Source organism: Coregonus clupeaformis, chromosome 26 (assembly GCF_020615455.1).
Source record: "Coregonus clupeaformis isolate EN_2021a chromosome 26, ASM2061545v1, whole genome shotgun sequence".
Lineage (NCBI taxonomy): Eukaryota > Metazoa > Chordata > Actinopteri > Salmoniformes > Salmonidae > Coregonus > Coregonus clupeaformis.
In genome coordinates this window covers 43,735,379-43,751,174 of record NC_059217.1, presented here as the reverse complement: position 1 = coordinate 43,751,174, position 15,796 = coordinate 43,735,379, and the positions used below count along the sequence as shown (strand labels likewise).

At 44.5% G+C, this 15,796-nt stretch overlaps 2 protein-coding genes across 4 annotated transcripts in view; one reads left to right on the top strand and one right to left on the bottom strand.

Annotated features, from left to right (window-relative positions):
• The window catches only part of LOC121540802 (GRAM domain-containing protein 2A-like), a 111,151-nt gene extending 105,469 nt beyond the window's left edge, over positions 1-5,682 (top strand). For 2 of the 3 annotated variants that reach the window (XM_041849907.2, XM_041849909.2), the window contains exons 10-12: positions 2,596-2,689; positions 3,696-3,803; positions 4,248-5,682. In XM_041849907.2, the coding sequence (XP_041705841.1) occupies positions 2,596-2,689; positions 3,696-3,803; positions 4,248-4,275 (230 nt within the window). In that variant the 3' untranslated portion in view covers positions 4,276-5,682. Of the gene's footprint in view, positions 1-2,595; positions 2,690-3,695; positions 3,804-4,123 lie in introns of all 3 variants that reach the window. The other variant, XM_041849908.2, reaches the window with a different exon arrangement.
• A 429-nt stretch (positions 5,683-6,111) lies between these two features.
• Positions 6,112-8,572, bottom strand: LOC121540106 (ice-structuring glycoprotein-like). Its single transcript, XM_045207638.1, has 2 exons — positions 7,768-8,572; positions 6,112-7,667 (listed from the first exon to the last, which is right to left on the bottom strand). The coding sequence occupies exons 1-2, from the start codon at positions 8,570-8,572 to the stop codon at positions 6,112-6,114; spliced, it is 2,361 nt and encodes a 786-aa protein (XP_045063573.1).
• Positions 8,573-15,796: the final 7,224 nt, after the last annotated feature.

The following is a 15,796-nucleotide window of genomic DNA, read 5'->3' as shown; positions in this document are numbered from 1 at the left end:
TAACTCTGGGTCTTCCTTTCCTGTGGCGGTCCTCATGAAAGCCAGTTTCATCATAGCGCTTGATGGTTTTTGCGACTGCACTTGAAGAAAATTTCAAAGTTCTTGAAATGTTCCATATTGACTAACCTTCACGTCTTAAAGTAATGATGGACTGTCGTTTCTCTTTGCTTATTTGAGCTGTTCTTGCCATAATATGGACTTGGTCTTTTACCAAATAGGGCTATCTTCTGTATAACACCCCTACCTTGTCACAACACAACTAATTGGCTCAAACGCATTAAGAAGGAAATAAATTCCACAAATTAACTTTTAACAAGGCACACCTGTTAATTGAAATGCATTCCAGGTGACTACCTCATGAAGCTGGTTGAGAGAATACCAGGAATATGCAAAGCTGTCATCAAGGCAAAGGGTGGCTACTTTGAAGAATCTCAAATATTTGTTTAACGCTTTTATGGTTACTACATGATTCCATATGTGTTATTTCATAGTTTTGATGTCTTCACTATTATTCTACATGTAGAAAATAGTAAAAAATAAAGAAAAACCCTTGAATGAGTAGGTGTGTCCAAAATTTTGACTGGTACTGTATATACATACATACACATATATACACATAATAAAAATACAAAATCACAGTCATTAAGCTAAAATAAACCACCCAGAAAAACTGTAAAGTAAGTCCCCAATCTACACTTTAAAGTGCCCAAACGGCACCAGAACATCAAGAACGAATATGTACTGTGATTTTCCCCCAATGTGCTACACAAGCCCGTTCTATTCATTGTATTCCTCTGTCTGCTGCATCGGTTGTTGCTTGTTTCAGCAACAACCGCATGATCTTCTGTAAGAATGGGATTTTTACTTTCTATGTGGAAGCACCACTTAAAGTAATGATTGTGGTTTAAAGGGCCTTGTGTAGGTTAATCAAAGTAAGGTTGTAAGTGGATCTCACGTGTTGAAGTTTCTCCGAAGGGTCTGACTTCAAGTTCAATTCCTTCTGCACTGGTGTCAGAAGAGGGATAGGAGACAGACAGTGGAGCTTAGCTGGAGTTAGCTGTTAGCCATTCACATACTCAGTGCTGTGTTGACTGTGTAGTCTATAGTGAAAGAATAGCTCAATGCTAACACTAATGCCATTCTGCTCTGCTGCGTTGTGTATAGAGACAGAATAGCTAAGTGCTAACGCTAATTAGCAATCCTCTCTCTTGTCTATAGATACAGAATAGCTCAGTGCTAACGCTAATTAGCATTCCTCTCTCTTGTGTTGTGTTGTCTATAGAGACAGAATAGCTCAGTGCTAACGCTAATTAGCAATCCTCTGTCTTGTCTATAGATACAGAATAGCTCAGTGCTAACGCTAATTAGCATTCCTCTCTCTTGTGTTGTGTTGTCTATAGAGACAGAATAGCTCAGTGCTGACACTAATAGAGCCCCACAGTGGAGGTGTCATAATACCCATAAAACCTAGCGGTCAAACAGGGAAATGGTTCCAATCGTTTTTCCACCATTCATTTTTCCAATAGGGGATTTTAAAAACACATAAAATAAGGGCTGTGTTTTGTGTAGGCTTACCCTGGTGTGATGTTTTGTAACTCTCTCTCGGACAAGGTGATTTTTACCAATATATTAGGCTCTATTTACTCTCAGATTCAAAAATGCTAATTAGCATTAAAGTAGACATCATGCAAGACTACATTTTTTACATTTTAGTAATTTAGCAGATGCTCTTATCCAGAGCGACTTACAGTTAGTGAGTACATACATATATTTTTTTCATACTAGATAGTTAATCCAGAGATTTGGCAGTCTCGTCCAGATCATCATGGCATTTATAGTTTTTTATGATAGCCACATTAGCCGTTAATTAGCATTTCATTTTTGGGGGGTAAATACAGGTGAATATATTGATAAAAGTCACCTTGTCCTAGAGAAATTTACACCGTTTTCAAAACGTCATGCCAGGTTAAGCCTACATGAAACACAGCCCTTATTTTAAGTGTTCTCTAAAATACCCTATGGGAGAAATGATTGGAACCATTTGCCCTGTTTGACCGCTAGGTTTTATGGGTATTATGACTATTAGGATTCCTCTCTCTTGTGTTGAATGTGACTCCTGCACACACATACAACCACACACTCAAAGCCAACGCTGCTGTCCCATGTACAGAGACATTAAACACTGGACACTTCACATTTGTTGTATACTGTGTATTTATATACAGTATTCTCACATAGCTCATACTAATATATATACTACTGTACATTGCATTTTGTTACACTGTTTATACACACCATGTTACACTGTTTATACACCAGTTATTTATTTATATACTGGATTCTTGACATAATTCACCTAATATATCTACTGCTGTACATATCATTCTTAGTATATCTTTATGGTGTAAATACGCAGCATAGTTTGCATTTGGATTACTTATACAGTGTTATTTGGGTTGTTTTAATTGGATTCGTTCTGACATTCTTTTAGATTTGTTGATTTTAGTTTTTTTGTTGTTGATAATTTGTGTTGTTGTTACTGTTAGGAGATAGTCTGCACCGTCTATAACATCTGCTGCGCTGTGTTGTGTGCAGAGCGGGGTCTGGAGACAGAGCAGGTCCTCCTGACACGGCCGGCACCAGAGCTGGGGCACATGGAGTACCAGCTGCTCAAGTTCTTCATCCTGCTGTGAGTACGGGACGGACTAACCTGGTCCCAGATCTGTTTGTACTCTCGTGGCGTGCCGCAGTGTTTTATCAAACTCGGTCCTGGGGACCCCAATGGGTGCACGTTTTGGTGTTTGCCCCAGCGCCACACAGCAGATTCAAATAATCAATGCTTGATGATTAGTTGGTTATTTGAATTGGCTTTAGTAGTGCCGAGGGCAAAAACTAAGTAGACGTGCACCCCTTGGGGTCCCGAGGACCAGGTTTGGAAAACGCTCGGCTAAGGCATCTCTCATTGTATTATACACTTACTGTCATACTGCCACCTTCTGGTCATTGTTATTCTGACACTTTCATATTACACTGACATATTACATGTGTTTAAATGTAGACATTTGTATTTCTTATTAATGGCATTACACTGCTGATCTGTTGAATAGTCAGAACACAACTTGAGTGAGATAAAAATAGCATACATGGAGTTTTACTATGACATCAGCAGTGCATGGGCCGGACAAACCAAGTCTCCGGCCCTGGGAAGGAATATTTTAAAGGCTCGCCTCCTGGCAACGGAAAGAAAATGTTGCGCTTTTCAAGCTAATTTCCTGCAATTCTATAGATTTTGTCATGTGGCTGAGATTTTTGTTGTTGTTTCAGCTTCAAAGCTAATATCCTGCAATTCTACACATTTTTCCATGAGGCAGAGGGGAGATACGAGAAGTATTGAGTTGAAAAAAGGATAATTGGTGGAGTAAAGGACAATTAGCTTTGAAGCTGCTACAACAACAAACAATCTCAGCCACTACTGGTACCTGTGAGCCTCCCAGGTCCATGTTGCCCAGGGTTACGAACATAAATTGTAAATGAATAATATTACACTGTATATTATTAGACCCTCTAAACTTATTCCACCCCTAGGCCAAAATGAGTTTAATCTGTTGTTGTTAGTAATATTATGTATATTTTGAAGGACCTCTGCGGACCCCACTTTGGAGAATGTTGTAAACAATGTGGTCTGTCTCCTTCAGTATTGTCCTGCTCCTCGTGTCCTCCTGTTACCTGGCCTTCCGTGTGTGTTGTCTGGAGCAGCAGCTGTCCTTCCTCAACACACACCCCACAATGCCCATGAGAGAGAGGTGAGGGACACACACATACACACACACACACACACAAGAGAGATGTGAGTGTGCATCTGCACTCTCTCACACACACATACACACTTCTCATTTTTGACCCATGAACCCTCACCTTTGTCCCCCAGTCCCTTTGAGCTAATTTCCCATCTCAACACAGGGCTGAATGCTTTGAGCTCATTTCCCATCTCAACACAGGGCTGAATCCTTTGATAAGTCATGTTTTCTGTATAGTCATATTTTATTAAATAAAACATTGCTTTCCCACTTCGAGAGGAGATAGTGTTGTTGCTATGCCAACGTGCATGTTTGTCTCTTCCCAGGTAACACTTGCTGCATGCTGCTTCCCCATTGGGCAGATGGTCTGTCAGTCACGGAGGTTCTCCTGGCCATTGGGCAAAACGGAGACTCCGTTTGTTTACCTGTTCACTCTGTCCCACCCTGTAGGTTCAATGAGAAGACAATGAAGACCTGAAGCGAAAACTGCACTTAAATTGAAAGCCCAATAGGGGGTGCCAGAGAGACAAATAATCATTTTGTCGTTCCCTAGAAAGACTATGGACTCCACAGACAAAAGACTGGAATGGAAGGAAGAGGATAGAGGAGGATTGGAAGTAGACGACTACAGAGTAGGTGTCAATGGGGCAGTGCCAACCGAGTTCACCTGACCTTTGACCTCAATGTCCTTGTTTTACTTGGATGCTGCCAAGGAACTTTACGATTCCAGTCGACTGATCAGACACTTCCGCGTCCAGGATTTCAGAGACAGAGCCTGTTGTCAGACACAGAGCCTGTTTCAACAGGAATAGACTGCACCCAGTAGGAGAGTTGCTACAAGAGAGGCTGAAGAAAGATTGAAGATTAGAAGGCGTTCCGATCAGGAACTCAACCTGACCTGGTCAATCATTGGCCACCGTAGCCCAACTTGCAATGTTTACCGAGCATGGTCACTAAGACCTAACCGCTCCTGTACACTAAGGAAAAATAGAAACCATTTCAATGGACATTATTATCAAGAGGTTTAACATTTCTGTCAGAATTGTGAGATGTTGTGCTAGAATTATAGCTGTCTTGTCATGCCAACTGAAAGCATGGTACTGTGTGTGTCAGGTGAGGTTGTCAAGTCAAGAAGTGAAAGTGTCTGTGTATGTGTGTGTGTCTGTGTGAGTTTATTCACCATTATGTGTGTGACTTAACAAGTGGCTAGGACTGTCTCAAGGTAGTTGGTAGCTTCTCCACCTGATAAGCCATGACAGGTGCGTCATGTAATGTCATGTCATGTCATGTCATGTCATGTAATACTAGATATTGACTGAATTGTAAAGCCATTGTCTGTGACACTGTTGCATGGATGTGTTGGATGGAGTGGAACTTTGGAAGTGAACGGAGAGAAAGCAGTGAAGAGAGAGAGAGAGAGAGAGAGAGATGAGAGAGAGAGATGAGAGAGAGAGAGAGAGAGAGAGAGAGAGAGAGAGAGAGAGGCTGACATTGAATGTCGTTGCGGTTCACTTGCCCTTAATGTTCCATGTGGAGATGGGTTCTATAAAGATTGTTATGTTCCATGTGGAGATGTGTTCTATAAATATTGTAATGTTCCATGTGGGATGTGTTCTATAAATATTGTAATGTTCCATGTGGAGATGGGTTCTATAAAGATTGTTATGTTCCATGTGGGGATGTGTTCTATAAATATTGTAATGTTCCATGTGGGATGTGTTCTATAAATATTGTAATGTTCCATGTGGGGATGTGTTCTATAAATATTGTAATGTTCCATGTGGGGATGTGTTCTATAAATATTGTAATGTTCCATGTGGGGATGTGTTCTATAAAGATTGTAATGTTCCATGTGGGGATGTGTTCTATAAATATTATAATGTTCCATGTGGGGATGTGTTTTATAAATATTGTATAGTACTTGAAACCTAATCATGTATTTCAGAGGTTATAAGATAAAACATAAGAGAATTACATAGGAGACTATGTATTTATGTAATCCATGGAGTGTAAAAAAACAGCCTCCACTTCGACTACAAGATGCACCTTTAAAGCATATCCGAGGCTGGGCAGACAGAAAGGTGTAGACTAGAATGTACTTTTTAGCCAATGTATTTATTTGAGTGCAATTTTGTACTGTGTCAGAGAGGCATGTTGTTTTTAGTAAGTAGGTATGAGTGTGTTCACTGGAGTATTTTGACCTTGGTCGAGTTCATTAGGCACATAATGGGGAGGGAAAACTGATTGAAATGGAGGGAACTACTTGTATTTGTCCAATCAGAAATGCTCATTTCGTTTTCTGTTACAAAACGTTTTAGAATGTTTTCCATTTGCGTGCCCTAATGAATACGTCCCTGTCTTGCAGTAGAGCTGGAGTCACAGCAGTGTCGTGCAGTAGGGATGGAGTCACAGCAGTGTTGGGCAGTAGGGAGGGAGTCACAGAAGTGTCGGGCAGTAGGGCTGGTGTCACAGCAGTGTCGTGCAATAGTGCTGGAGTCACAGCAGTGTCGGGCAGTAGGGCTGGAGTCACAGCAGTGTTGGGCAGTAGGGCTGGAGTCACAGCAGTGTCGTGCAGTAGGGTTAGAGTCACAGTAGTGTCGTGCAGTAGGGATGGAGTCACAGCAGTGTCGTGCAGTAGGGCTGGAGTCACAGCAGTATCGTGCAGTAGGGATAGAGTCACAGCAGTGTCGTGCAGTAGGGATGGAGTCACAGCAGTATCGTGCAGTAGGGATAGAGTCACAGCAGTGTCGTGCAGTAGAGCTGGAGTCACAGCAGTGTCGTGCAGTAGGGGTGGAGTCACAGCAGTGTCGGGCAGTAGGGCTGGATACACAGCAGTGTTGTGCAGTAGGGCTGGAGTCACAGCAGTGTCGTGTAGTAGGACTGGAGTCACAGCAGTGTTGGGCAGTAGGGATTTAGTCACAGCAGTGTCGTGCAGTAGGGTGGGAGTCACAGAAGTGTTGTGCAATAGTGCTGGAGTCACAGCAGTGTCGGGCAGTAGGGCTGGAGTCACAGCAGTGTTGGGCAGTAGGGCTGGAGTCACAGCAGTGTTGGGCAGTAGGGATTTAGTCACAGCAGTGTCGTGCAGTAGGGATGGAGTCACAGAAGTGTCGGGCAGTAGGGCTGGAGTCACAGCAGTGTCGTGTTGTAGGGCTGGAGTCACAGCAGTGTCGTGCAGTAGGGCTGGAGTCACAGCAGTGTTGGGCAGTAGGGATTTAGTCACAGCAGTGTCATGCAGTAGGGAGGGAGTCACAGAAGTGTCGTGCAATAGTGCTGGAGTCACAGCAGTGTCGGGCAGTAGGGCTGGAGTCACAGCAGTGTTGGGCAGTAGGGCTGGAGTCACAGCAGTGTTGTGCAGTAGGGCTGGAGTCACAGCAGTATCGTGCAGTAGGGCTGGAGTCACAGCAGTGTCGTGCAGTAGGGCTGGAGTCACAGCAGTGTCGTGCAGTAGGGTTGGAGACACAGCAGTGTCGTGCAGTAGGGATGGAGTCACAGCAGTGTTGGGCAGTAGGGATTTAGTCACAGCAGTGTCATGCAGTAGGGATGGAGTCACAGAAGTGTCGTGCAATAGTGCTGGAGTCACAGCAGTGTCGGGCAGTAGGGCTGGAGTCACAGCAGTGTTGGGCAGTAGGGCTGGAGTCACAGCAGTGTTGGGCAGTAGGGCTGGAGTCACAGCAGTATCGTGCAGTAGGGATGGAGTCACAGCAGTGTCGTGCAGTAGGGCTGGAGTCACAGCAGTGTCGTGCAGTAGGGTTGGAGACACAGCAGTGTCGTGCAGTAGGGTTGGAGTCACAGCAGTGTTGGGCAGTAGGTATGAAGTCACAGCAGTGTTGGGCAGTAGGGATTTAGTCACAGCAGTGTTGGGCAGTAGGGCTGGAGTCACAGCAGTGTTGGGCAGTAGGGCTGGAGTCACAGCAGTGTTGGGCAGTAGGGCTGGAGTCACAGCAGTGTCGTGCAGTAGGGCTGGAGTCACAGCAGTATCGTGCAGTAGGGCTGGAGTCAGCAGTGTCGGGCAGTAGGGATTTAGTCACAGCAGTGTTGGGCAGTAGGGCTGGAGTCACAGCAGTGTTGGGCAGTAGGGCTGGAGTCACAGCAGTGTCGTGCAGTAGGGCTGGAGTCACAGCAGTGTCGGGCAGTAGGGCTGGAGTCACAGCAGTGTTGTGCAGTAGGGCTGGAGTCACAGCAGTGTTGGGCAGTAGGGCTGGAGTCACAGCAGTGTTGGGCAGTAGGGCTGGAGTCACAGCAGTATCGTGCAGTAGGGCTGGAGTCACAGCAGTGTTGTGCAGTAGGGCTTGAGTCACAGCAGTGTTGGGCAGTAGGGCTGGAGTCACAGCAGTGTTGGGCAGTAGGGTTTTAGTCACAGCAGTGTTGGGCAGTAGGGCTGGAGTCACAGCAGTGTTGTGCAGTAGGGCTGGAGTCACAGCAGTGTTGTGCAGTAGGGCTGGAGTCACAGCAGTGTCGTGCAGTAGGGCTGGAGTCACAGCAGTATTGTGCAGTAGGGCTGGAGTCACAGCAGTGTTGGGCAGTAGGGCTGGAGTCACAGCAGTGTTGGGCAGTAGGGCTGGAGTCACAGCAGTATCGTGCAGTAGGGCTGGAGTCACAGCAGTGTCGTGCAGTAGGGCTGGAGTCACAGCAGTGTTGGGCAGTAGGGCTGGAGTCACAGCAGTGTTGGGCAGTAGGGTTTTAGTCACAGCAGTGTTGGGCAGTAGGGCTGGAGTCACAGCAGTGTTGGGCAGTAGGGCTGGAGTCACAGCAGTGTCTGCGTGACTTTGGGACATTAGTGACTAATAAACAGTCTTCCTGCCCCTGCCTCTGGTGACCTTTGATCTCTTATGTACACACCATCACCCACACACACACACACTTCTTTGCCCGTGCCTATTGCGACCTTTCACCTCAAATGAACAGATCTCCACACTGGAAATGGAAAAACCTGGAAGCAATCATGGAGTAACATCATCACCATGTCACTTCCTTACTGCCCTACATACTATTTACTGTGCAGGGGAGATGTCATTACAAGTGTGGGATGTTCAATTGGGAGAGACTATAGTAAATGCAGTAATAATAATAAGTATATGGGTTGTATGTTGGGAGCTTTTGGGAAAGAGCACAGTTAGAAAGATATGGCATTGTCACGATCGTCGTAAGAAGCAGACCAAGGCGCAGCGTGATATGCGTACATCTTTTAATGAGTACTTTAAACACGAACAACAAAACAACAAAACGATACGTGAAGTCCTAAGGTTAACAAACACAAACCTCTCCGGAACAAGATCCCACAAATGACAAGTGCAAAACAGGCTGCCTAAGTATGGTTCCCAATCAGAGACAACAAGCCACAGCTGCCTCTGATTGGGAACCACCCCGGCCAACATAGAAACACATGAACTAGAACATGAACATAGAACACTAAACATAGAAACTAACACCCTGGCTCAACATATAAGAGTCCCCAGAGCCAGGGCGTGACAGTACCCCCCCCCCAAAAGCGCGGACTGCGACCGCGCCAACTAAATCCAACAGGGGAGGGGCCGGGTGGGCATTCTGCCTCGGAGGCGGATCCGGCTCCAGGCGTGACCACCACTCTCTAGCTACCCCCCCGTAGCGCCCCTGGTCCCGCTGGCTGGAGCTGGACTGGACATCGGTGGAGCGGATTGCTTAGGCTCCGGTGTGGAGCAGCTGACCGGTACCTGACCAGGCACCGGTGGAACAGGCACGGGCTGTGCCGGACTGACGACGCGCACCACTGACTTGGTGCGGGGAGCAGGAACAGGCCGGGCCGGGCTGGCGACGCGCACCACAGGCTTGGTGCGGGGAGCAGGAACCGGCCGGACCGGGCTGGCGACGCGCACCACTGGCTTGGTGCGGGGAGCAGGGACGGGCCGGACCGGGCTGACGACGCGCACCACTGTCTTGGTGCGAGGGAACAGGAACGGGTCGGGCCGGACTGGGAACACGCACCACTAACTTAGTGCGGGGAGCAGGAACGGGTTGGGCCGTACTGGGAACACGCACCACTAACTTAGTGCGGGGAGCAGGAACGGGTTGGGCCGTACTGGGAACACGCACCACTAACTTAGTGCGGGGAGCAGGAACGGGTTGGGCCGTACTGGGAACACGCACCACTAACTTAGTGCGGGGAGCAGGAACGGGCCTGACCGTACTGGGAACACACACCACTGGCCTTGTGCGGGAATCAGGAACGGGCCGGACCGGACTGGTGACACACACCACTTGCTTGGTGCGAGGAGCGGGACTGGGTTTCCTCATAAACCTCCGCTCCCTCTGCTGCCTACTCAGTTCCTCTCACCGTGCCTCCACACTCTCCTTCTCCCTCCTGACCAATGGCCCCCGTAACCTGGTGGCCTCCTCTCCTAGTCCACAAACTCGCCCTGTAGCTGCCTCCAGCAGCCCCGTCGTCCATGCCGTGTGCCCCCCAAATTTTTTTTATTGGGGTTGCCTCTCGCCTGTCCGACGACGGCCCGGTTGGCGCCGCTTCTCCTCTCCTGCCTGGACATCCTCCCTCATCGCCCTCCGGTAGCGGACGGCCTCCTCCTCGGTGATCTTCCCCCAACCGAGGAGGACATCCACTAGCGTTACCTCCGCCGTTTGCTCCTGGACACGCTGCTTGGTCCTTAATTGGTGGGATCTACTGTCACGATCGTCGTAAGAAGCAGACCAAGGCGCAGCGTGATATGCGTACATCTTTTAATGAGTACTTTAAACACGAACAACAAAACAACAAAACGATACGTGAAGTCCTAAGGTTAACAAACACAAACCTCTCCGGAACAAGATCCCACAAATGACAAGTGCAAAACAGGCTGCCTAAGTATGGTTCCCAATCAGAGACAACGAGCCACAGCTGCCTCTGATTGGGAACCACCCCGGCCAACATAGAAACACATGAACTAGAACATGAACATAGAACACTAAACATAGAAACTAACACCCTGGCTCAACATATAAGAGTCCCAAGAGCCAGGGCGTGACAGGCATATAGAAGCAAACCGGATGGACATCATGAAAATGATCGGAGAGGTTGAGAGTAGAGGAAGTTCAGGAGAAAAAACTAACAAAATTTAATTATTGTAAAATTGACTGTGTCCATAAAATGTAGATAGTAGGTATAAACTGGAAATAGAGGCCTAAGCATTGTGTATGTGTATGTGTGTATATGTGTATATATATGTGTATATATATATATTTATATATGTATGTGTATGTATGTATATGTATATATATATATATATATACAGTGAGGGGAAAAAAGTATTTGATCCCCTGCTGATTTTGTGCATTTGACCACTGACAAAGAAATGATCAGTCTATCATTTTAATGGTAGGTTTATTTGAACAGTGAGAGACAGAATAACAACAAAGAAATCCAGAAAAACGCATGTCAAAAATGTTATACATTGATTTGCATTTTAATGAGGGAAATAAGTATTTGACCCCCTCTCAATCAGAAAGATTTCTGGCTCCCAGGTGTCTTTTATACAGGTATTGAGCTGGGATTAGGAGCACACTCTTAAAGGGAGTGCTCCTAATCTCACCTTGTTACCTGTATAAAAGACACCTGTCCACAGAAGCAATCAATCAATCAGATTCCAAACTCTCCACCATGGCCAAGACCAAAGAGCTCTCCAAGGATGTCATGGACAAGATTGTAGACCTACACAAGGCTGGAATGGGCTACAAGACCATTGCCAAGCAGCTTGGTGAGAAGGTGACAACAGTTGGTGCGATTATTCGCAAATGGAAGAAACACAAAGTAACTGTCAATCTCCTTCGGCCTGGGGCTCCATGAAAGATCTCACCTTGTGGAGTTGCAATGATTATGAGAACGGTGAGGAATCAGCCCAGAACTACACGGGAGGATCTTGTCAATGATCTCAAGGCAGCTGGGACCATAGTCACCAAGAAAACAATTGGTAACACACTACACCGTGAAGGACTGAAATCCTGCAGCGCCCGCAAGGTCCCCCTGCTCAAGAAAGCACATATACAGGGCCGTCTGAAGTTTGCCAATGAACATCTGAATGATTCAGAGGAGAACTGGGTGAAAGTGTTGTGGTCAGATGAGACCAAAATCGAGCTCTTTGGCATCAACTCAACTCGCCGAGTTTGGAGGAGGAGGAATGCTGCCTATGACCCCAAGAACGACATCCCCACCGTCAAACATGGAGGTGGAAACATTATGCTTTGGGGGTGTTTTTCTGCTAAGGGGACAGGACAACTTCACAGCATCAAAGGGACGATGGACGGGGCCATGTACCGTCAATTCTTGGATGAGAACCTCCTTCCCTCAGCCAGGGCATTGAAAATGGGTCGTGGATGGGTATTCCAGCATGACAATGACCCAAAACACACGGCCAAGACAACAAAGGAGTGGCTCAAGAAGAAGCACATTAAGGTCCTGGAGTGGCCTAGCCAGTCTCCAGACCTTAATCCCATAGAAAATCTGTGGAGGGAGCTGAAGGTTAGAGTTGCCACACGTTAGCCTCGAAACCTTAATGACTTGGAGAATATCTGCAAAGAGGAGTGGGACAAAATCCATCCTGAGATGTGTGCAAACCTGGTGGCCAACTACAAGGAACGTCTGACCTCTTTGATTGCCAACAAGGGTTTTGCCACTGAGTACTAAATCATGTTTTGCAGAGGGGTCAAATACTTATTTCCCTCATTTAAATGCAAATCAATTTATAACATTTTTGACATGCGTTTTTCTGGATTTTTTTGTTGTTATTCTGTCTCTCACTGTTCAAATAAACCTACCATTAAAATGATAGACTGATCATGTCTTTGTCAGTGGGCAAACGTACAAAATCAGCAGGGGATCAAATACTTTTTTCCCTCACTGTATATATATATATATATAAAACATGGGGGATTGGAAGTGATGCAGACAATTACATTGATGGAAGTTACAATCTATCTGCAATATTAAGCTGATCTCCCCCGAAAATAATAATAATAATGCACTCACCTTTTGATGTAATAGGAGGGTTAAATGTATTTATTTAGTTATGCGCACGTGTGTCCTAATAAGTACTTAGAAAACATGACTACTACTAAGGCAGAGTTCATAACATAGTATTACTCAGAAATATACGTTAGGGATAAGATAAAGTCTGCCGAAGAACTGATATTTGTATGAGGGAAGGCAGACAGGCCCTGTAGAGCATATGGTGTTAAGGCGCCATACAATCAGATGGGATACAAGTTTAGAATGAAAGGAACTCCTGGTGTACTTCTATATTTGTATATTGGGAACTACCTGTCTCTCTCCATACATCATCAAGGTTTGGATTGTGAGTGTTGGACTTCGAGAGACCCTATTGGATAGTAACAGTATCAGATTGTAGTGTACATTTGTTTTTCTCACAGCTAAAGAGCCAGACTGGTGTGACTATTGGACTACGACCCCCCTCAGCCAATGGGAGCCTTTGCTGGAGCTAGTGGAGAAGTTGGGAAGGTTTTTTGATGACACACCTGTGACTGGCTTAGCATTCATTGGTAGATGCACCACTGACAAAGTAGCAAAGTAGGAGAAAAATAGCAGGGGTTTCGCAATCGGTTACAAAACATTGCATACCCAATGGAAATACAATCCCCATCTTCTGTGGACGTATATTATTAAATTATTACAGTGTATTATTATATTATTACAGTGTATTATTATATTATTACAGTATATTATTATTTATTACAGTATATTATTATATTATTACAGTGTATTATTATATTATTACAGTATATTATTATATTATTACAGTATATTATTTATTACAGTATATTATTATATTATTACAGTATATTATTATATTATTACGGTATATTATTATATTATTACAGTATATTATTATATTATTACGGTATATTATTATATTATTACAGTATATTATTATATTATTACAGTATATTATTATATTATTACAGTATATTATTATTTATTACAGTATATTATTATATTATTACAGTATATTATTATTTATTACAGTATATTATTATTTATTACAGTGTATTATTATATTATTACAGTATATTATTATATTATATGATTATATTATTTGTAAACAACAGCTGGTGCACGATATCTAAGGAAGTCTCAAGGTTTTGCTCGCCTGAGGTAGAGTATCTCATGATAAAGCTGTAGACCACACTATCTACCAAGAGAGTTTTCATCTATATTCTTCGTAGCTGTATATTTACCACCACAAACCGATGCTGGCACTAAGACCGCACTCAATGAACTGTATACGGCCATAAGCAAACAGGAAAACGCTAATCCAGAGGTGGCGCTCCTAGTGGCCGGGGACTTTAATGCAGGGAAACTTAAATCAGTTTTACCTCATTTCTACCAGCATGTTAAATGTGCTTTATATTTTATTTTTGTGTGATTTTTTTTTGGTATTCTTTCTTAAAACTGCATTGTTGGTTAAGGGCTTGTAAGTAAGCATTTCACTGTAAGGTAGGGCGGCAGGTAGCTTAGTGGGTAAGAACGTTGTGCCAGTAACCGAAAGGTCGCTGGTTCTAATCCCCGAGCCAACTAGGTGAAAAATCTGTCGATGTGCCCTTGAGCAAGGCACTTAACCCTAATTGCTCCTGTAAGTCGCTCTGGATAAGAGCGTCTGCTAAATGACAAAAAAAATATATATATATATTTTTTTTTTTAAAGGTCTACACCTGTTGTATTCGGCACGTGACATTTTTTTTTTTTTTTTGATTTGATTTCAGGCCACTTTACTCTCTGTAATTGATGGTGACCTGTTGTCTATGCATGCAGCCTCCTCTGTCTTACAGGGACTGCACTCTGTTTATCATGCATCCTTGCGCTTTATTACAAATGCCAAGTCACTCACCCACCATTGCACCTTGTACCAAATAGTGGGTTGGACCTCACTTTATATGCGCAGTAAACTACATTGGCATGTGTTAATCTACAAAGGCCTTCTGGGTGAACTCCCTCTCCACATCTGTAGCCTGTTCTCCTTCACCACTAGCAGTTACCAGACACAGCCTACTAGGTGGTTACTGCTTAAAGTCCCCAGGGCATTTACAGCACTAGGCAAGACTGCCTTCTCGTCTTGTCTTGTGCACCAGAGGCCTGGAATAGTCTACAATCCATGCTTCATCTAGATATGTTAATGCCACTGAATTCATTTAAAATGTTGTTGGGAGTCTCTGTTACAGAGGAGTGTAAATGCTTTTTTTAGGCTGGATCATGTTGTTGAATTTTATTGTATTGTTGTATGTTTTAATTCTGTAATGTATTGATTGTTGCTGCTTTCTTGGCCAGGTCTCCCTTGAAAAAGAGACTCTGGGTCTCAATGGGCTTTTCCTGGTTATATAAAGGTTAAATGAAAACAACTCCAGGTGCTTCTTGCTACTGCCTAGCTCAGTATAATGGGTTGTTTATCTGTAGCACGTTCATCCGGAGCTCAGTCAATTGGTTATACTGCAAGCACCAACAGTACATGGAGCAAACATTTCCTACTTGTGTGAAGTTGTGTCTCTATTATAGCTGACAAGAACCGGGCTAGCACTCAGTCAAACCTGTCATAGCATAGTCACCATACTTTATAGTGTCTTCGTTTACAAACTTCACCCTGTGTGCACTCTGCTTTGTGAAAAGTGAATCGACATATGTAGCATTTCCGCGAACACGGAAACAATGCATACCTGGAGTCTAACTGGCTGTGAGCACTCAGAAGATCACTAGAGGGCACTCCAGTATATGGATTGCACAGTAAAGAGGCCACGTCATTCAAGCAAGAGGTCATATATTTGTCTCCATAGAAGAAATGACAGAAATTAGCTTGATGCTGAAAGTCTGCACTACAACGGGATCTAAATTTAAAGGCATTGTTTCCGTGTTCGCAGAGACTGCATTCACGGTAAATGCTACATATGTCGGTCGGTTCGATCGGAAATTACCTTTACATTTCAATCGTGCTGTAGCGCTGAACTTCAGTGATATAGTTTGCATCGAGCCC